This window comes from Eschrichtius robustus, chromosome 3, assembly GCF_028021215.1.
Source record: "Eschrichtius robustus isolate mEscRob2 chromosome 3, mEscRob2.pri, whole genome shotgun sequence".
Taxonomy (NCBI): Eukaryota; Metazoa; Chordata; class Mammalia; order Artiodactyla; family Eschrichtiidae; genus Eschrichtius; species Eschrichtius robustus.
Genome location: NC_090826.1, coordinates 22,775,891 through 22,798,666, shown reverse-complemented (window position 1 = coordinate 22,798,666; position 22,776 = coordinate 22,775,891). Strand labels below are relative to the sequence as shown.

At 41.3% G+C, this 22,776-nt stretch overlaps 1 protein-coding gene across 1 annotated transcript in view; it reads right to left on the bottom strand.

Moving 5' to 3' along the window:
* Positions 1–21,535, bottom strand: part of YTHDF2 (YTH N6-methyladenosine RNA binding protein F2) — a 31,387-nt gene extending 9,852 nt beyond the window's left edge. Inside the window, 6 exon segments of the mRNA XM_068539308.1 lie at positions 15,901–17,487; positions 20,382–20,461; positions 21,034–21,311; positions 21,313–21,354; positions 21,356–21,448; positions 21,450–21,535. Coding sequence (XP_068395409.1) covers positions 15,901–17,487; positions 20,382–20,461; positions 21,034–21,311; positions 21,313–21,354; positions 21,356–21,448; positions 21,450–21,535 — 2,166 coding nt within the window.
* Positions 21,536–22,776: the final 1,241 nt, after the last annotated feature.

Below are 22,776 nucleotides of genomic sequence, written 5' to 3'. Positions count from 1 at the left end.
GCTTTACATGGCTTATGAAATCAATCTTTTTTTGGCGGGGCGGGGGCGGGCTGTGCTGCAAGGCCTGTGAGATCTTAGTTCCCTGACCAGGGATTGAACCCGGAGCCACGTCAGTGAAAGCGCGGAGTCCTAACCACTGAACTGCCAGGGAACTCCCTGATCAATCTTAATAGTCTCTGATGTTATGAATATATGAGTTATATATATATATATATATATATATATATATATATATATATTCCCTCCCTTTTAAGATTTTCTAGGTGTAGAAATGGACACTTACTTGAAATAAATTTCTGGGAACTGGCATAGGAGCACCAGGATGAAGTAAATGCATTTAACTAATAACCTTTCCTACCATCAAATTCTTTTCCAAGACTGTTAGTAGCTGAACTCCTATATACATTTCACTAACAAGGTCAGAAGTAAAAGCCTGGATAATCTACTATTTTCAGGCCCTGAATCATAAGTCTTAACTAGTAACAGAACAAAGGGTAAGACAGATACATTAAAATATTTTCAGTTATTCTTTGAATCACTCCTTGGCTCTCCAGGAAGAGCTACATTTGAACAAAAACTAATTTCACAATAAAATCAATTTCTGAAAGCACTTCAGAATACAGTTAAGCAAATAAGGTTTTTTAATAGCCTGTCAGTCAAATTCCCCCCCCCCACTCCCAGCGTTTGACAGTAAGTTCAGAAAGAATGAAGCAATCACTAAATATGCTTTCCAGCTATCTGATAAATGATATAAACTCCAGTTCCACCTTCAAAAATTTCCAGTCGAACCATCCTCAACACCTCCATTAATACCTCTCTAGTCCAAGCTACTGTAACCTCTCAATAGGACTTTGCCACAAACTCCTTTTAACTGATCTCCCTTTCAGTCTTGTGCCCTCCTCAGTCTATTCCAAGGGTGGGACCCCAAAATGGAAACTCAGTAGCATTATTAAGTACCATGCCAAAAGTTACTGAAGAATGTGATAACTGATGTAAAATAAACGAAGGTGTATTTATGTGTACATACACATTTATATGCCTGAGATTATGGATCACAATAATCACTCATAAAAGACCTGTATGCAAGTACTTCACTCGTATATATACATTTAATCCTAACAACCCAGTAAGTTTTTTCCCCCATTTTCATAAAATACTGAGGCTCAGAAGTTTACTTGCTCAAATCACTGATAGTGGCAGATATGACACCATCTTCTGAACTCCTAGCCTTTTCAATACTATGCTAACAAGAAAACAGAATCTAGGACTCATGCTTATTAATAATATCAACCTAGTGTATACCCACACCTAAATTTTTTTAAAGGCCCATCATACGTAATATACTTAATAGAATAATAGAATCCCTTCCCACATCCCAAAAAACTAATTACCCTTAAAAATCAGTTAACAGGCTTCCCTGGTGGCACAGTGGTTAAAAATCCGCCTGCCAATGCAGGGGACACGGGTTCGGGCCCTAATCCGGGAAGATCCCACATGCCGCGGAGCAACTAAGCCCGTGAGCCACAACTACTGAGCCTGCGCTCTAGAGCTCGCAAGCCACAACTACTGAAGCCCGCGCGCCTAGAGCCCGTGCTCCACAAGAGAAGCCACTGCAATGAGAGGCCCGCGCACCGCAACGAAGAGTAGCCCCCACTCACCACAACTAGAGAAAACCCGCGCACAGCAACAAAGACCCAATGCAGCCAAAAATAAATAAAATAAAATATATAAATTAAAAAAAAAAATCAGTTAACATCTTCGGGCAACTTCAGGATGGATAGTGGCCACTAAATCTTATTGCTTAACAAATTATCTAACAACTCTCAACAATGTGCTCACAAAAAGGAAGATACAATAAAATAATGTAAAACTTAAAACATTACAGCCTCTTAGAAGTAGCCATAATGTCTCTGAGGAGTAGATTACAACAAGTAACACGGAGGATATTCAGCCAAAGACATCAGCACCTTTTAATGAACAAACAATACAGGCAGTTCACTAGAGGCTCATAATATTGATAGCTGATGAAAAATACTACTCAAAAGACCCTTTCAGCCTTAAGGTAGGCCACAGTATAAAAAGGTACAGCCAGACTTTTCAGACACATGTGAATTCTAACATTGCTTCTAAAGATGAAGTCTTTTTTGACCCAGAAATATGGCAGTTCCATATGGTTCTGATTAATATTTAATAAAAATGAACTCAACATCTCAAAAAAAAAAAAAAGATGAAGTCTTGAGACTAGCAGGCAGAGACTGGAAGGAGGACTACAGAGCAAAGGAAGAAACTTACAGGAAAAATAAGCATGAGGAATTTGAGGTGGGGGACATACAAAACACTACCTAATGACATTTATAATTTAAATACAAGCGAATCACCTATAGAGCTGGTAAAATGCAGATTCCAAGCCCTCAACTCCAAAGGTGCCCACTCAGTAGGTGAGGAAGGACAAGAATCTGCAATGTAAGTACTCTCAGATGGTAACCTGTACAAACTGGGAAACTTCTCTTCAACTGCTTCTAATCCTTTTAAGAAATACCTAGGCAGCTTACTAAATAAAATTTCAGTTTAGTAAATCTGGGGGTAGACCTAGTTATCAGTATTTTTGTAAATACTTTCCAGGTGACTCAAAGTTTGCTTTAAATTGTTGTTACCGTTTTTTTGGAATTTACACTCTGAAGCTCTCACACCACGTCCACCCTGCTCCCCTCCCCACCCCTTTGCAGGCTTATGGACTGCAAGTAAGGTAACATTTGTCATAAATAATTTTGAATTACCCAAGAACTTGTCTAGGGTTCTAGTTCTGCCACTAAAATGAGGTAATCTTGCAGTTTGTGTACAAAAAGAGTTAGGTAGCCTAAAACCTTCCCACTCAATTTTATAACCTTCCAGAGTAATTATTCAGAACCATTTGTGTTCTCCCTTACTCTTGCTGCCTGTCATTAGCAGCAACTCTCACAAGGTTAGGTAGAGTAGATCCAATTTGCTCCCTCTTGATGCTTGTGATGAGGGAGTTTTAAACCTAAGTGCTTAAATAAAGGTTTAAGTTTCAACCAATTATGCTCTCCTCATATACCCAACGAAGAGTTGACTGACTACAGGTATTAGTAGATAACAGAACATTGCAGTTAGTTATTTTAAATGATAAATGTGAAGATGCAGCGAGGCCTAAGAACAGAAAAGCTTTGGGGCAAAACGAATTCCAGCTCTTCTACAACCTAGCTAGTGATCTTAACAAAATTATTCCTTTTTGAATCTCAGTTCCCTAACTGAAAAATGAAGATAATCTTGGGGACTCCCTGGCGGTCCCGTGGTTAGGACTTGGAAACTTCCACTGCAGGGGGCCCGAGTTCGTCAGGGAACTAAGATCCCGCAAGCCAAGCAGTGGGGCCAAAAAAAAAGAAGAAAAAGGAAGATAATCTTATTCTACAGGATTGTTACAAGGGATCAGAGGTAAGATATGGAAAGTGCCTTATGCACAAGCGCAAAAAATGGCTGAATATCGGTAAATACCTGAAGTATTAAGGGGGAAAAGCAGGATAAAATACTACATAGAATATGATTGTAATTGTATAAACCACTAACTTGTGTCGGAAAATAAGCCAAAATGATGAGTGGTTTTGTCAGGGTAGAGGAACTATGAGCGAGTTTTCTTTCATTTTCTCCACACTTTTATAATTTGGTTATTACAATGAAAAACAAATGCAAACGGAAAATTTGCAAATGCTAATATAAAATTTGCACATTGCAAATTCTTTTTAACATGCAAACAGTTTAAAAGCTCTATATGCTATCTATACCCTGACTGCCCAAAAGGTCCACATGAAGTCAAAAGCTTACATATAAGTCTACCTTTTCTAAATGGCTTCACATATTACACAAGTGATCTGTCCAAATTTTTAGCTCTGACACATGTAGCAGAGTATTAAATATCTCATAAGAACCACCAGGTATTACAACAGCAGTAAATGCAAATGAGTTGGAAAGAGCAACTGCCTGCCTCTTCCCGCTCCCCACATACCCAACAGCTTAAACTTGAAGGTTTAGCCATTTTCTTCCTTCATCTTTCTTTCCACAATCTTTTCCTATATACATCCTTCCAGACCCAACTCAAAACCAGTCTTCCATAAAAATGACTCAACTCTGGTCTTGCTATTCTTTTCTTCTGTACTTGGTCTCATCCTGTAAAATAAGCACTTCAATACCCACTATCCTATACTGTTTCACTTGTATCTCCTCCCTATGGCTAACTGGAGTTAAATCAGTTCAATTAGGAATTGCTTATTCAGCAAGGGATGAAAAGCATTAGGGCACACTACTGAGCTAGTTGTTAGTCTATACTGTCTAGTTGTTATAACTAGAAAAATTTGCTCTGGAGGAGGTGGCAGCAGGTTGCAAATTTAAATTGAATTACCTGCTTCTGTGGAGAAAGGCAGAAAGGATGATCTGAGCCTACCACACTCTCCTTCCTCATTTGCAGACTTGCAGATTTCAATGGTGAAGAAAGAGATCTTTTGTTTTCCCTAATTCAGGGAACAGAGCTTTTTCTCCTTCTCTACATGAAACTCCTATATAGTGCAGGAGTCAGTCCTTTATCATACAGTTCCTTAAACTAAAGTAGTCAAAGCCAATGCTGTAGCATCCCCAGCTGCTGTGAGATGTTTTTCTAATCCCTCCCTTCCTCCAAGACTCAATAACCAATACACCTAAATGAGATGCTGAAGCTGCAGATTCCTTACATTTCTTCAATTTCAAAATAGATCTCCCCACCCCCGACTCCACCTCCATGCACCATTACTCCATTTTTTGAAAAATTCCTGTCATCCTGTGGGTTCCAAATTATGCTTCATAGAGGAGATGCTTCGAAGATCACCCAGGGAAAAACAGAGAGCTGAGCATGTGAAATTAGCCATTCATGGGGTTCTGAGTAAGGTTTTGTTTTGAGGAGAAAAAAAAAATTCCACTTTTGAAACTGAAAGTTTGAACTGTCACAGGACTAATCTTTACCTCTGGCAGGTAAGCAGAATGGTTCACATCTGAGTAATTCTTGATTTAAACTATTCAGAGTAAATACTAAATGATTCTAGAATCGCTAACTAACCCTTGTCCCAAAATGTTTAAGTTTGGAAAAACGGCAGTCCCCTCTGGATCAATCTTTAGCCATAGCAAAAACAGAATACTGACATTTTTTAACACCCAACTGCATTTCAGACATTGTTATATGGTCTAATTCACCAAAACAGCCCGTACTAACTAAACAGAAGCTGGTCTTACTTCATTAAATCTCTTAAAGACTTGGAACAGACAGCTTAGAAAACTTCACAGGTTGTGAAGGGCTGGAACACTATAGAAACAACAAATGCACAGTCTGTTGAATGATGTGTGGAGACCAAAACCTTCAAACCCCTAACAAAGCACTCTCATGTTACTTTTATTCAGATAGTTGTTGGCATTTGCAGTCATCTGCTACCTCTCTACAGTCTCTGAATAAGTTGATTATACCCCACTGCTTGAAATTCTACTCAAGATATAGCCCTTTCCTTGTTCTCTTTCTAAAGCTCCAACTACTCCCTCTCAAACCCTTTCATTTGGTCCCTCTTTAATCCATCCTTTAAATTGTGTTATTGCTGGGGGTTCTTTCTTTGGCCCTCTTCTCTCAATGCACGTTGGCTCTGGAACCGCACCGAAGTAGAACACCAGCTCTGCTTTCTTAGTTTGGGCAACTGTGCAAAAGAATGTACTTTTTTCTGTGCTTCAGCGCCTTCATCTGTAAAACTAAGATAGCTGTACATACCTCACAATGATAGAATTAAATGAAAACTTACATAAAAATATGTATTCGGGGACTTCCCTGGTAGCACAGTGGTTAAGAATCCACCTGCCAATGCAGGGAACACGGGTTCGATCCCTGTCCCGGGAAGATCCCACATGCCTCAGAGCAACTAAAGCCCGTGTGCCACAACTGAGCCTGCGCTCTACAGCCTGTGAGCCACAACTACTGAGCCCACGTGCCACAACTACTGAAGCCCATGAGCCTAGAGCCCATGCTCTGCAACGAGAAGCCACCACAATGAGAGGCCCGCACAGAACAAGGAGTAGCCCCTGCTCACCACAACTAGAGAAAGCCAGCACACAGCAATGCAGAAACAACGCAGCCAAAAACAAATAAATTTATTTTTTTAAAAATGTATTCAGGGCCTTCCCTGGTGGCGCAGTGGTTGACAATCTGCCGGCCAATGCAGGGGACACGGGTTCGAGCCCTAGTCTGGGAAGATCCCACATGCCGTGGAGCAACTGGGCCCGTGAGCCACAACTACTGAGCCTGTGCGTCTGGAGCCTGAGCTCCGCAACAAGAGAGGTGGCGATAGTGAGAAGCCCACGCACCGCGATGAAGAGTGGCCCCCACTCGCCGCAACTAGAGAAAAGCCCTCACACAGAAACAAAGACCCAACACAGCCAAAAAATAAATAAATAAATGTAGTCATTTAAAAAAAAAAAAAGTACTCAGGACAGGTGCATATTAGACACTACAAAATGAGCAATAATTTCAGCCATTATTTTTATTACCAATATTCTTGAAGAATCTTAAACTCGTCCATGCCTTTACCTATACTGAGAGCTGGAAACTCCCAAATTTCTATCAACAGATCTCTCCTGAGCTCCAGATCCTACTATCACCTTTCTGTCCTACAAGCACCCCAAATACTATTTCCAAAAGCCAACACATCTCCAAACCCTAACCTGTTGCTCATCCCATATTCTCTAAGTTTTTTTTAAATAACTAATCAGTAAATATTTCTACCGCATTTTTCAACTGTAACTTCCCCATTCCCACTATCATGATACAGGCTCTCACTGTCTTTCTCCCAACTATAGTAAAAAACCCTCATTTGGTCTTTGAGTCACTTACACCTCTCTCCTCATTTAATAGATGACTTTAGGTAAGTTTCTAACCTGAGCTTCCATTTTCCTACCTATAAATATGGGATACTGCCTCCCGGAGTTGGTGTGGGGATTAAAGTAAAACTATGAAAGTACCTAACAAAGTCAGTGCTCAGTAAGTATTTCATCCTTCCCATCCTCTAAACTGTCACTCTACACTGACTATCCTCCCTTACAATCTAAAAACATAAGTACAGGATAAAAATCCAAAGCCCTTCTTATACTAGGCCCAACCAACCTCTCCAGTTTTATCACTTATTCTTTCCATATTAAACTTCTCATTTCACAAGACCCAGTTTTCTATCTGGCAAACTCCACATATCACACAGTGGTCCATGGGCTTTGGGACTAGACAGAGACTGTGGCTTTGGGTGGAGTTCCAACATATTTTCATTTATTGATACTAATGACTTAAAGACAAAAGTGAAATAACAAAAACATATGTCAGAACTTCACTGGCTTGTCAATTTGAGCAACTTCCTTGCTAAACTGGATAATAATTTTCAAATTCTGGAAGACTAATTCCTCAAATTTTGTTTTATTCAAAATATGTCAGGGATAGAGACATGACACACTTAAGTTTAATCTGCATTAAGGGAATTCCCTGAGTGGTTAGAACTCTGCTCTTCCACTGCAGGGGGCACGGGTTCAATCCCTGGTCGGGGAACTAAGATCCCACATGCTTTGTGGCAAATCTGTATTAATATTTTCTCCATCCCTTTAAGTCTAGACAATCAACAAAAATCAAGTCCTGATCTGTACATAGCATCTGCCAATTTCCGCGGTGTCAATAACATGGCTGACCTCAAACTACCAATGGAATACAGGAATACAGTGGGGCTGAGAAGACGTGTAATAGCACAATATTATATATGGACACAGACATAATAACTTCAAGAGTGATGAATTTAAATATTATGGTTTAATGGTAATCATAATGGTATTCTAAGTTTATATAGTTTAACTATAACATATTTCTAACTAGTTTACAATGTAATTCAATGTAAATAGAAAGGCATTTAAAATACCTTTTTTGGGCTTCCCTGGTGGCGCAGTGGTTAAGAATCTGCCTGCCAATGCAGGGGACACGGGTTCGAGCCCTGGTCTGGGAAGATCCCACATGCCGCGGAGCAACCAAGCCCGTGAGCCACAACTACTGAGCTTGCGCGTCTGGAGCTTGTGCTCCGCAACGGGAGAGGCCACGACAGTGAGAGGCCCGCGCACCGCGATGAAGAGAGGCCCCCGCTCGCCGCAACTGGAGAAAGCCCTCGCACAGAAACGGAGACCCAACACAGCCAAATATAAATAAATAAATAAATGAATAAATAAATTTATTAAAAAAAAAAATACCTTTTTTTTTTTTTTAAATTTAATTAATTTATTTATGGCTGTGTTGGGTCTCAGTTTCTGTGCGAGGGCTTTCTCTAGTTGCGGCAAGCGGGGGCCACTCTTCATCGCGGTGCGCGGGCTTCTCACTATCGCGGCCTCTCTTGTTGCGGAGCACAGGCTCCAGATGCGCAGGCTCAGTAATTGTGGCTCACGGGCCTAGTCGCTCCGTGGCATGTGGGATCTTCCCAGACCAGGGCTCGAACCCGTGTCCCCTGCATTGGCAGGCAGATTCTCAACCACTGTGCTACCAGGGAAGCCCCTAAAATACCTTTTAATACAATGTATTTAATTTTTAAGTTTATGCAATTTGTTTAATAACGACTGTGTTTAACAACTAGCTTGCTAAAATTCTTGAAAGCTAAACAACTGGCTCACATTTAGCTAGCTCTAGCACATTATTGGACTTGGACATTGAAATACCAACTCCACCACTTGTTAGCTATGAGACCTTGTATAAATAACCTCTTTGAGCCTGCTTCCTCATCTAAAATATGAGAACGATACATTAGATGAGATAGCTAAACTTTTATGTATACCATGTGCCAAGCACTGTGCTATCATTTAAGTGCTGATTACCCAATTACTCATTCTATTTGATATAGATCAAATGTTGTTCCCCCATGAAGACTTTCTTAATTTCCCCAAATTTATCACTTCTCCAGAAAGCCAAAATATTTCTTCATCCCTCTATTACAGCCCTTATCTCATATTTTATCCATGTTGTTGTCCGCCTAACAACACTGTCTGGTCCTAAGCCAAAGATGGTGCCTTGTTTATCTGTTCTATCCTAGCAATTAACACAAACATTTGGGGGCTTCCCTGGTGGTCCGCCTGCCAATGCATGAGACACGGGTTCAAGCCCTGGTCCAGGAAGATCCCACATGCCGCGGAGCAACTAAAGCCCGTGGGCCACAACTACTAAGCCTGTGCTCTAGAGCCAGCGAGCCACAACTACTGAAGCCCGTGCTCTAGAGCCCGCGAGCCACAACTACTGAGCCCGTGGGCCACAACTACTAAAGCCCGCATGCCTAGAGCGCGTGTTCCCAACAAGAGAAGCCACCACAATGAGAAGCCTGTGCACCACAGTGAAGAGTAGTAGCCCCCGCTCGCCACAACCAGAGAAAAGTCCGCGTGCAGCAACAAAGACCCAATGCAGCCAAAAATAAAATAAAATAAAATAAATTTAAAAAAAAAAACACAAACATTTGTTGAAAGATGGATACAAACAAAGGGCATGCTTCAAAGAGATCCAAATTCAGTATCACCTATTCTCTTTTGGTTCTCCTTTAACAAGGCTACAGAAAGGCATTTTATCCACAAAGCAAGGAAGGTGGTGAGTAATACAAATAGAATTCCCTCAACCCTACTGGCAGAAAAACAAGTAAATTTATCTGCAAGACAGAAGAAGACATAGATGGCCTTAGAATTTTACAAAACGTTCAGGTTTGCCATCCTGATTAAAACAGGATGCTCACTCACTAGTTCTGAAGAAGCAATTTAAAACAGTGGTGGAGTGAAGTAATGTTAAATGGAAAGAACAGTACTGCATGGTCATTTCCTAAAGATTTAATAGTAAGAAAACAATATATTTGGCTAAAGTGATGTTTCTTTCTTTTCTGATTTTTGTATCACTAAAACTTGGATATTTAAAATTTTTTTCTAAAGTTGAAAATGGAGCCAAGATGATTACCTCAAACATTTGTAAACAAGGGACTAAATGCCCAAATTAAAGGGTTAGGAGGAAAAAGATGGCTGTAAGGAAAAAAAAAACTTCCTTATATAAAGAGAAATATTACTTGTGCCAACACTACAGGAAAACTAGATTTTTTTTTTTTTAAAGGAAACATTTCTCAAGTAATCACTTCTATGTTCCTTTGCTAAGTCTTTATTACATTTTAGGTAATAATTTTTTTCATTAATACACAGTAAATATATTAATAACTACCCAAACACCTGATCTATACTAAGATTCACTGAGAATCCACAAATCCTATCTGTCATCTATCTCCTTCTGTTCTCAAGTCCTTTCTTATGTTTTATATGTAATTAGTATTTAGGTCAGAAATTATAAAACACAAACAAAAATAAGGTCTTACTAAAAAGACCTGTTTTGTACCATCAATTCCTCTCCATGAACCTCAAATGTTATCTTGGGCCACCTAATCCTCTTTTACTCCTCGGTTTCTCTGATCTAAACTACCTCATGTGTGAATCTTCTCTACAATTTACCTAATAAAAGTTCTTTTAGTCTCTTCTTGAAACCCTCCTGTGACTAAGACTCCATTTTTAGAAAGTTCCCCCTTTATTTACAAAAATCTCCCTCCCTATAACCTTTACCTATTGGTTCCAGTGCTGTCACTAGCATGAAGAATCATTTGATAACAGCTATCATATTCCCCTTATAAATCATCTCTACTAAGCTAAACACTACTATGAGAAATAAGATAACATGTATAAAGCACATTGCAGGAAGAAATGAGCTATATATATACAGTAATGATACCTATTATTACAAAGTACTGGTTCACCTTTACTTCTACAAGTTTCCCATTGCCTTTCACTGAAGGTTACATCAAGGACCTCCACCATCCTAACTCAAATTAGACCTTACTCCTCATTCTCTTAAACTCTAGTACTTTTTTTTAAGCCAACTTTGTATCTCTCTCAGTAGATTCCTTCTATATCCAACTAACTGCATAAACATTTCATTTAACTCCCTTTTCCTAATCTAATCTCCAAACTTCCCTTCCTGGAAACCCATTCCACAAACTCCAATTAGACTTTTCTTGAACTGTACAGGAATTCCTATTCCAACCTATTATCTCTACAGTGTTATTACCAATACAGATTTGGGCTGTTCTGAACCATGTTCACTCTTCTCAAAACACCTCTGGCTATCTTCTATACATCTTCCAAGGCTCAGCTCAAGAGATCACTTCTTCAAGGATTCTTCTATGATCAATCAACCCACAGCCCAAGCTGGGTTAGGCAATCTTCAAGCTTCCAAACTGGCACCTTGTGCATACCTTGAGAAAACACTTTTCATTTTGTATTGTTACTTGTCACTTATATAAGGCTGCCTGACAATACATTCGTGGTTTCTCTGTAGTGTCTAGCACACAGTAAAGCTGTTCAAAGAAAAGATAAATAACTTCATCTCAATTCTTAAACACCATAATAAATTTTCAGTATGTCCAAACACACTCCAAGTCACCATTTTTAGGTCTTCTGCTTGAAAATCAGAATAATCCTAAAGGTAAAGAAATCCTGCTATTCTCACTTAATAGCAATGAAATTTTTAAAAACATACACCTTAAGCTGTTGTCACTATAGTAATATTTTCTCTAGGTCTGTCTCTCCTAAATCTCCCCTTAGCTTTCCAGTTATTCAGAAAAATCTTTACCCAAGTGCCTGATTGAGTCTAATGTTGGGCTAGACTTTAAGAGAATTACACAGCCCTCAGTCTCCCCTACTAGACTATCTTATTTTTACCTAGAGTTAAAAAGCTAGAAAGATAAGACAAAACTAAACCAACTAGGGACTTCCCTGGTGGCACAGTGGATAGGACTCCGCACTCCTAATGCGGGGGGCCTGGGTTCAATCGCTGGTCAGGGAACTAGACCCACATGCATGCTGCAACTAAGAGTTCGCATGCCACAAATGAGGAGCCCGCGTGCAGCAAACTAAGGAGCCCTGGAGCCACAACTAAGGAGCCTGCCTGCTGCAACTAAGACCGGGTGCAACCAAATAAATAAATATTGGGGGAAAAAAAAAAAAACTAAACCAACTATTTTATGAAGTTTATTTAAAAAAAAAAAATCACTAATGCAGGGAGTAACTCTCCCTTTATGCCCCACTATTTCAAAGTTGAGACAGAGGAAAAGATTAACTAACTGCCATCATCTTCTGAATAGCTGACAGTAATACTCAACAACAACAACAAAATTTTAAGAAAAAAGCTCATATGGCAATATATAGCACCAGCAAGACCTTCAAAAACATACATCCTTTGACGCAGCACTTAAGGATAGGTATGAATCAATATTTATATCTTAGGATGTTTACAACAGTGTTACTTTAGCTGGAAAAAACATTATAAAGAAGCTGACATATTCAGTAATGGGGACTGGTAAATTACAATAAATTTTTGATAGAATACTATGAAGCCATCAAAAGTGATGTCACAGCTATATACACTAATATGTATAAAATAGATAACTAATAAGAACCTGCTGTATAAAAAAATAAATTCAAAAATTTTTTAAATAAAAGTGATGTCACAGGGCTTCCCTGGTGGCTCAGTGGTTAAGAATCCACCTGTCAATGCAGGGGACACGGGTTCGAGCCCTGGTCCGGGAAGATCCCACATGCCACGGAGCAACTAAGTCCGTGCACCACAACTACTGAGGCTGCGCTCTAGAGCCCATGAGCCACAACTACTGAAGCCCACGAACCTAGAGCCCATGCTCCTCAACAAGAGAAACCACTGCAATGAGAAGCCTGCACACCACAAGGAAGAGTAGCCCCCGCTCGCAGCAACCAGAGAAAAGCCCGCGCACAGCAACACAAACCCAACGCAAACAAAAATAAAATAAAATTTTAAAAAGTGATGTCACAGAAGAAATAACAAGTAGAGGAAAGTTCTAAATAAATGCAGAAAGCAGTTTACAAAATAGTATCTGAAGTATACAACAAAGTAAACGAAGTCACTAAAATTTGCTGGAAGTGTCAAGCCAGACAGATCCAAAATATCCAAGCCAGACAGATCTTGAAGGTTCTATGGTATTGAATTAGATCATGTGACAGAACAAGGCAAAAATGGCTGTAGTTCTGCTTCAGTGTGTTCTGCCAAGCAACATGCCCAATCACGGAACTTTAGAACAGCTGTGACATCATTTTCAGGATGATAAGTATTTCCCTACTGACTGAGTTTCCATTTGGCTGAAAGATTTTTTCAATCTTGTAAATAATACCAAGGCACATATACAAACACCCCACTTAAGGGAGTCAATGCTTCAATGAGCTATCAGTCCTATTATCATGACACTTGTTTTGTCTTGGAAGCCTAATAAAAACTGGAAGAACAGTTTACAGTCAGTTATGTAAGGATGTTAAAGGGTAACAGTGGGCAACACAGGAGTAAGGCAATACTGACTGAAAGGGTAGCTGGGTTTGGAGGCAATCATAGGGACCTTCCAGAAACCCCAGCAAGCTCTTCTTAAAGAAAGTAAACTAAAAAGTAATCTGACACAAGTATAATTGAAGCTTTTAAGTTTTTACTTTTGGTGGTTTGTTCACCAGCCTCAGAAAAATTAGGATACTCATACATCAAAAGTCTTTACAGAACTGTTTTAAGAAAGAGCCATTAGTTAGCTTAACAAAGACCCTAAACCTTGATTATTATCACACTCACTGAAAACACAAGGCTAGTCAATGAATCTTACACCTACTTATGAAGTTTTATCATTCACTGAACCACTCAAGTGAATTTAATACAAATATATACTTGATTAAAAGTGCACACAAATTAACAATCCTCAGACTTGCTACTTCACTTTTAAACACAAGCTTCCCCACTAGTTCTAACAAATACAAATTTATCCTAGCGGCTATGCTGCACATTCCAAAAAATATTCCTACCTTTGCCTTCCTGCTTTTAAATCACAAGATGTAGGACAGAACTTTGCAGATGAAAGTAAGCAGACTCTTAATATGCGACAAATATTATGCATATTTCAAGTAGTTAAACCAAGCACCTGGATGCCCCTCACACACGTTAATAATCTGCTATGCCACTACATGATGCCTAAAAGGCCACAGCCTCCTTCCTTGTTCCTCTAGAAACAGAAGCCTGTGAAGACATCTTTAGAGCCTTTCAGATGTTTGGCAAAAATAATCAAATATCTTTTTTCTATAGATTCTGGAGGATTTTAAGTTAAACTGTTAAACTCTGGGAAAGGGAAGAGTTTAAAGAACTAAACAGTACCAAGTTTTTTCTAACAGCCAAATTTCCAGTAATCTGGCTCTATCTCCCCAATACTTTCAGCATCACTGACAAGTATATCTCTACACACTGGAAGATAAAAGAGTCAACCATACTGGGCTTCCCTGGTGGATCAGGGGTTAAGAATCCGCCTGCCAACGGAAGGGACACGGGTTCGAGCCCCTGTCCGGGAAGATTCCACATGAAGCGGAGCAACTAAGCCCGTGTGCCACAACTACTGAGCCTGTGCCCTAGAGCCCGCGCGCCTAGAGCCCAGGCTCCGCAACAAGAGAAGCCACTGCAATGAAAAGCCCACTCACTGCAACTAGAGGAAGCCCGCAAGCAGCAACGAAGACCCAATGTAGCCAAAAATAAAATAAACATCCTGCTTTAGTTAGACAACTATGGACCTCTGATTCTGTGTTATGGAGGTCAAGAATCTACCAGAGCAAACTTACTCCTTTGAGCAGTCCTCCTCCCACTGCTCAAAGGAGTAAGTCTTTATAGAGGCATAACAAGTGCCTCAGGTCCTAGATCAATTACATAAGATCCCTATGAATTAATGACAAATTCAAGGAAAATGTATTTACATTAAGTCTGTTAGGTTTTGTTTATTTTGCATCTGAAGCTAACCACTCAGGATTCTATCATTAATATATACATATGTTTTAAAAACATTTTCTCCTTGTCATTATCTTTTCACCTACTTCCTATACTTCAATATGTCTAACTTCTGGATAATATGATCTGCGCCAACCAGTATTTTATCATTTTCTTATGGTCCTAGAGTTTACGCTCAATACATGGGATCAAGCATTACCAACCCTTTCAAATAAATTCAACTCTTTACTTTGGAACTATTCCCTATCACTCTGTCCAAGATTCCCACTTGTTACAGAGGAAACGAGAAAGTGAATCTTTAGGAATACAACCAAATGTTAAGAGCAAGAGGCCAGCTTTTTCGGATGATCTGCTTTCCAAGTTTTATATAATTACCTTTTCTAATGGGAAAAAGATTTTGAAAAAAGTGATTAAGCAGAACACTACAAAAGATAGAAGCAAGGAAGAAAGGTCTGAAAAACATCCTCTTAACACTGCCAGTTGTCAGCAGGCAGGCAGAAAAGAAATGTCAGGGCTTGGTGACACACCAACTCTTGTAAATAACCACAGTACCCCAGCAAGGCCAAAAGTTAATTCCAACAGAATCATCTTTTTCTCTGCCACACTACAGCCTCAATCTTTTCCTACTTTCATTTCTACGTTTCTACCACTTCAATTATTCCCTTTGCGTTTTCTTCAGACTCATTCTTCACCTCTTTCTGCATCATGTTAAGCCAGTTTCTCTACGGTTGTTTCTGCTTTCCTTTAACTTAAGTCCACATTTCTGCCCTCCATTAATGTTCCCACATTCTTTCACACTAAGGTTCAAATAATAAGACCAATTATCCTCCATTAAGGCTTGAACTGTTAAGTGATACTTATGTTATTTACAAAGCTTTTATTAATGGTTACCGGTATAATACCTCTCCTGTTCTCTCTAGTTCCTTCCCCTTCCCTTACAGTCTTAAGAAGGGTAAGCTGGTTACCTTTTTAACACTTTCTTCTTCCTCTTGGCGTTTCTCATAGTGTGAGAAGTCATCAAAAATGGAAGTGGTGTGCTTGTAGCTGGCTATGATTTTCAACACCTGCTTAGCCTTTTCCAGAGGCACTTCCTGAGTGTCCCTGGAGTTGGTCACTGGTTTATTCTCGTTGTTCTCTAGGCGAATGTGTCGCAACTGGCTATTGGGAACGTCCTTCACAAAAATCCACCTGACATCAAAACGACCCTTCCATTTGTCCTGGGACCACACACCTGCACATGTGTTGTAGTCCACAGCAGATTTCATTTCTGCAACGCCACAGAAGTGTCCACTGCCGTTGACACTGAAAAGTAAGTAAACGGGGCCCTTCCCGTTCATGGAGCGATAAGCAGCATCCAGTCTCTTGTTCCCATGCTCTGTGCTGCACCAGATATTATACTTAATGGAACGGTGGATATCGTCCTCAGAGTAGCTCTTAATGATGAAAACCCGGCCATGTTTCAGATTCCAGTCAAAATCCTTGGGGTTATAGTTATTAATGGACCGCAGCTTCTCCAACACTGGGTGAGGTTCTGAAGGAGTAGATCCAGATCCAGCCTGAGACTGTCCTACTCCATTACCATCCACCCCATTATGACCGAACCCACTGCCACGGTTCCGAGGTGCTACCCAGCGGGTTGGCTGAGCTGCCTGTTGCTGCACTGAGAGCTGGGCAGGCTGTGGTGGTGGTGGGGGCAATGGCTGTGTCTGTTGCCCTACTGATGCCTGAGCCACTGGTGGGCTATTGTTAGCCTGCTGACCTACAGGCTGCGGAGACCCCTGGGTTGGCTGCTGACCTATGTTCTGAACCAAAGCCTGTGAGGGGGTTTTTGCCACAGGGCCCTTGTTATCCCAAGTTCCAATATCCATGTTATGTTTTATTGGAGGTGGTGGAAGACTTGACCCTGCAATGCCATTCTTGGTCTTCAACTTGGGTTGCTGTTTCGCAGGCTTGCTAGCAATATCAGCCCAAGATGCTGGTTTTGGAGGAGCAATGGTAGCTGGAGGCAAACTATTGGAAGCCACGATGTTACTAGTAATGGACCCGCTACCAACAGCAGAGCCTACAACTTTTGGAACATTGCTTGCAACTTCTGTGCTACCCAACTTCAGGGCTGCCATCCCCTGGTCTATAGTATTCATGCCAGGAGCCTTATTGAGGGTCTCACTGGCAAAAGCTGACTGTCCATCAATCATGGCTCCACCTAAGGAGCTAGGTGCATAAGCATAATTGCTACTATATCCAGAGCTCTGAGTAGACTGTCCCTGAGAACTGTTATTTCCCCAAGCTGAGAAGTCAATCCCACTGGGAAAGAAATTAAAACCATGCTGACCAAGAAATGGAGTGCTACCCAGGGCTCCTGGTTGTCCGAACATTGCATCTGGTAGGAAGTGAGGCTCTCCGTTGCTCAGCTGTCCATAAGAAGTTAGATAGGGCATGGCTGTGTCACCCCCGGTAGACCAAGCAGCTTCACCCAAAGAATAGGAGAAGCCAATGGAGGGACTGTAGTAACTGGGTAAGTAGGAATCTGACATGGCAGTATATGCATTATTCTGTGGAAGAAGAAAAAAAGGGTAAATTAAAACTAAACACAAAAATACATAAAACGACCAGGACATTTCCTCTCCCAATTATTCACACAATTCGAATATTTCAGTCATTACCATAAAAAAGGAGAGTGACCTTTTCAGATGGTCTCTTCCCATAAACTTGCTATTTTTATAGACTTAGATAATATTTTGGTTTAATAACTGAACTGTTTAAACATTTAAAATTAAACTGACATACAGTGAATACCAGCCTTACCTTTTGGTGCTACAATTCAGAAAAGGGAAAACCCATCATCTCACTAAGTTTAAGTCTTCCTCTATAGATGTACTGAGATGATGCCTTCATTAAAACCACTATCTCTGGACTGAAAGAGTGGGAATATTGGCAGAAAGAAAAAGCATTCACAAGAGTTTCCTATTAAAACTTACTATATGATAGATAAAACAAAAATAACTGGACATTTCAAGTTCTATCCCAAAAATCTGTGCAGCCATTCCTCAACCATAAACCAAAAATCAAGGTTCAGTACACCTGGTTTATAGTAAAGCCTCCTGGCAAACCATCTGGGAACATCAAGAGATGCCACTATTTAATTATAACCTGGAAAGAAAATGCACAGTGACTTCCAGAGGATTCAAAACCAAAAAAAAATGTTGCTACCTGTTTTGCTTCACCTATAAAAGTTAAGGCCGTAAGCTAAAATGCACACCTAACTTTTTCATTAAAAACAGGAATATAATTCTAAAGACACAGTACAATCCATATCTTTAAAAAAGGAATCATCCTTCAGAATGACAACCAGAAATAAAGTTATACGCAACTAATCTTCACATTAGAAGATAGATTACATTGCAGAAACATTCTTACTTTCATTTATGCTGACAGTTCTTTTTTATAAATCCTATAACTCACCAAGTACTCCCTTAAATGAGAAGCCAGAGATACATAGAATTGGTTTCTATAGATATAGACTCAGCTCAACTCAAAAATAGACTACTTTAACTTCAAAACAGCTCTGGTATCTAAGAATCCACTAACTAGTCAATAGGAAGTTTTGTTCTTAAGACACTTGGATGACCATAACTATGTCAGGCCTTAAGTTTGCATTACCAAAGCCAATAGTACTTCTCCCTAGCCACTAAAACACATCTCCTGAAGATTAAATATTTCAACTAATATAGTTTGATAAACGGTGGTGCTTCTCTCTGCCAATTCTAAATTTTCTTTTAAAAACCTAAGTCTTTCACATATACCCTCAAGTTTAAGAGAAGTCTATTTTTCGAAGACTGTTATAATTTTAACAGCCCCAAATCCATTATGAATAAGAAATTCAGTCCACCCTTAATAGATTAAGCCTGAAGAATTATTCCAATATAAGGTCATGAAAAACTGGTTAAACTAATACGAACCTGCTGTATAAAAAAGTAAATAAAATTCAAAAATTTAAAAAAAAAAACTGGTTAAAAAGTAGATGAAATAGCCTTGACAAACGACAGAGTCTCAGATTATGTCTATTCAACCAAAATTTTTATTTCCCCCCCAAATTTTTCAAAAATATTTAAGCTTTAGCTTACTTAACAAATAAAATACAAACACACTTAATATCACAGGTTATGCCACTATAAAGCTGAATGCCTACACCTGAACTGGCAGGTTCCCACATGCCCCTGAGCTCAAAAATCTGAATTACACAATGTTTCACAAGAACTACCTAGAATTATGTTTCCAAATGCTCCCACTCTCCTTGTTATAATGATTATGTAAGCAAACTACCTCAAGAGCAAGAACCCATTAATAGTTCATTCCTCTACTTCCTTCCCTACTTTTCCTGATTAACTGGTTGTCTTCTGCAAAAACTTTTTTCCAATCACTTGCTTAAGTGGTTTCTACACTTTCAATGTAGAAAATTCTACACAAGGGATCAAAAAGTTTTATGTAAGCATTAGGCCCAAACATGCGCACGCACTGATGTCAGGTTATTCAAGACTGTTATGTATATCATACACCATCTGTTCAGAATTTATATAAATGTTCCACAAACTTTTTCATCTTTTAGGATATTCTGGATGAGTTATTGTCAATTTTCCTTTTGGTTTATTAGTCTGGTGAGTTATACTTATTAGCTACAACTTTGTGACTGTCTTTGGGATCCAAGATAGTAACACAAAAGAACTGCTGAATCAAAGAAGTCTCTGTGCACAGTTCATGTTCATATATGGACCTACATGCAACTAATCTTCACATAAGAAGACAGATTACATTGCAAAAACTGGAATTCCATCATTCTTGATCTCTGTTCTCAACAGTATTTTATCTTCCTTCAACTCCGTTTTGTAAATTCTACAGCTCCCCTAAGAAGCCAGATATATACAAAATTACTCTTTACAGATGTAGATAGAGCTCAACTTGAAAGAGTACCCAGCTCCAAAATAGTTCTGATAACCTAAGAACCCACTAACTAGTGACTAGACAAAACGAAGATACTCAGTTCTGCAGCACTGAATAAAGTTCAGGTGATTTTGTTAGTTTTTCCCATCACATATGAATCCAATTTTCCTAAAAGAAAAATGTTTTGGGGATGAAAATATTTAACACCGTAAAGTATTCTTAAGTTTTGCACTGTTATATTCTTGCTAAGGAGGAAGAACTACTCAAACAAGTGTTGCTGTTAGTACACTGTAAAATGTTATCAGTACTAGCCTCAGAGAATAGTATGTTTGCTCACAACACAGATAAGAACCTTAACAGCCTATGACATTTGTAGCAAATGGTTTTATAACATACTGACTGATATTAAGAAAGTCATCCCCTGAAAATGAGATTTATTGATAGAGCAGAGAAAGAATAATGGTATACTGCATCCTCTGATCAAGCACGAAAATGGTTAACTACTCACGGGCCTTGCCTGTGGACTCAAGTAAGGTTCAAAATCATCATCATTTAATCCATCCTTTTGATGTACAGATCCATTTTGTACTAAAGGAAAAAAAATTCAAATTAGGAAGGAGTGTCTCAATCGTACAATCCACCTCCCAAATTAATCAAATACCTCCTAACCAGAGAAAAACCGTACTACACAGAGCAAATAAGTTTGGGTTTCGAAAGGATAAAGATGAGAGTGAATGCTGAGGAACATTCGTAAAAATGTCTCCCTCCACCCAGAGCAAGTTGATCTAAAAAGGTCATTTTATTGGCTCCTCTAGATTTCTATTCCCTCCCGCTTCCCCTCCCCCATCACATGTGAGCACTTCCAGAGTGTGATCCACGAGGATGAAAAACAAAGGCCTTCTAAGACCTACAGGAAACTAAGGACCTGGGACATTTCAAAACCGAATCCACCCCCACCCCTAATGAATTACTCCTTGTTCACTAAAAAGCTGTTCGCCAGCTGCAGGAACACACCGAAAGGGTCAAATACTTAACTGTGAGGCACCTGCAAACTGAGCGGCTTCCGAAAGGTCCTCTCCCCGGGGCGCTTCCCGGAGACCCCGCCCCCCCCCACGCGGAGTCCCCCGCCCGCCCGGGGCCACCGGCGGAGCTAGGCTCACCTTTGTTTCCTTGACCTTTTGGTCTCTGCGGGGGAAGGAAACGTCGCCGAGCAGCACATCGTCCGAAGAAAAAACGGAAAAGGAGAGACAAATTAAAGCCGGAACCGATAAGGGAATAAAGGCGCAGGCCTAAGAAGAGGCGTCAGGAATGGGGTGAGGAGGAGGCTGAAGATGGGAGGCGGGGGAAGCGCGACGCTGGCGGGGCCCAGGGGGAAGAGGGGGCCGCGCCACAAACAACGCGAGGGGACCAGGGCTTCAAAGAAGGGGAAGGAAACAAGAGAAAAACGAGGCCCGCCGAGAGGAGGGGACGCGGCGCGGCCGGCGGTCTCCGAGGCCCAGTGAGGAGCGGGGAGAGCGGGCCGAGGGCGAGGCGCTGGGCGCGGCCGGCCTGAGAGCCTCAAAATGAGGCCCGCTGAAGGCGCCGCCTCGGCTCGGCCCGACCTGGGGCGGCGGGCCCGGGCCTAGTCGGGCTCCCTCTCGCCTCACACAATGGCCGAGGCATGCGGGCCGGGCCTGTACCTGCTCCAAGAGGCTGCTGGCCGACATGGCTCTCGGATCCTCACGGGTGGCGACGGCGGCGGACTCTCCTCAGGGTGGCGGCGGCAGCGGATGAGCCCCGGCGACGGGAGCAGGCGGCGCGGCGGCGGCTTTTGTCCCTGACACTCGGGGGCCTCGGCGGACGCAGCGGAGACACAGCGCGCGGCTCGGGCTCCGGCTCCGACTCGGCGACGCTCTAGCCCAAGAGCTCAACGCCCGTCTCTATGCCTTTACGCGCGCGCCCGCCCCTCGCAGCCGAAATAAGGGCGCCGAGCAGCGGAGGCGGACGGCGCGCACGGCGCGACGCTGACTCTCACATTCGCTCACCCACGCTGAAGGGGCCCGGCGCGAAGCACTCCGGGAAGGCAGAGGTGGGGCCGCAGCGCCCTCTGGTGGGCTGGAGGAGCGGAAGCGGCGCGCGCGCCTCCCCGCCCCCACCGCCTTGGGATTGGGGCCTAGGAGGGTGGGTCGGCCAGGGTCGCACCACGAGGTTTTGACTAACAGCTGGAGGGAAGGGAGTAGCTCTAGCTTGGGGGAACCCACAAAAGCTGGTTTTTAAGTGAAGAAGCGAACCCCGAAGGCTGAGAGGCCTTAAAATAAACCTGCTTCCCAGTTGCAGATGGCACCCCACCCCCATATGGGGGGGAACACGAACAGGAGTCACAGAGCCCCCAGGGAAAGTTAAAGGGGGCCCTGCCCTGAGAAAGACACCCCCTCACCTGGTTATCCTCCTCTGTTAGCAAGCTACAGAAAGAGGGCCCAGAGAACAAAAATATCCAGAAAACATCCGGTCCCCTGAGAAAGAGATTCACCCTTTGGCGTTGCAGGGAGGAGAATCTGCAATTCTTTTTTAGGGATGTCGCTGGCCCCCATGATAATCTGTTAAACTGTGGACTTTATTTCCAAGAAAAACACACTTCACACATCCACACAAAATTTTACGTGTTCTTTCAACGAGTCCTTACCTGGGGAAGAAAGGAAATAAATGCTATTTGAATACCTGCTGTAGACTAGGCTTTGTTGTTAGGTGCTTTCAAACATTAAAGGCTTTCAGCATCTTCAAAGTAGCTGTCAGTCAATCCGTTTTATAACTGAGGAAACAGAGAGGTTAAGTCATGTGCCCAAGGTCACAAAGCTATTAAATAGTTAAGGTTTGCCTGACACTGAGAGGAACATAATAGTGTCCCTCCACCCCCAAGAGAAATC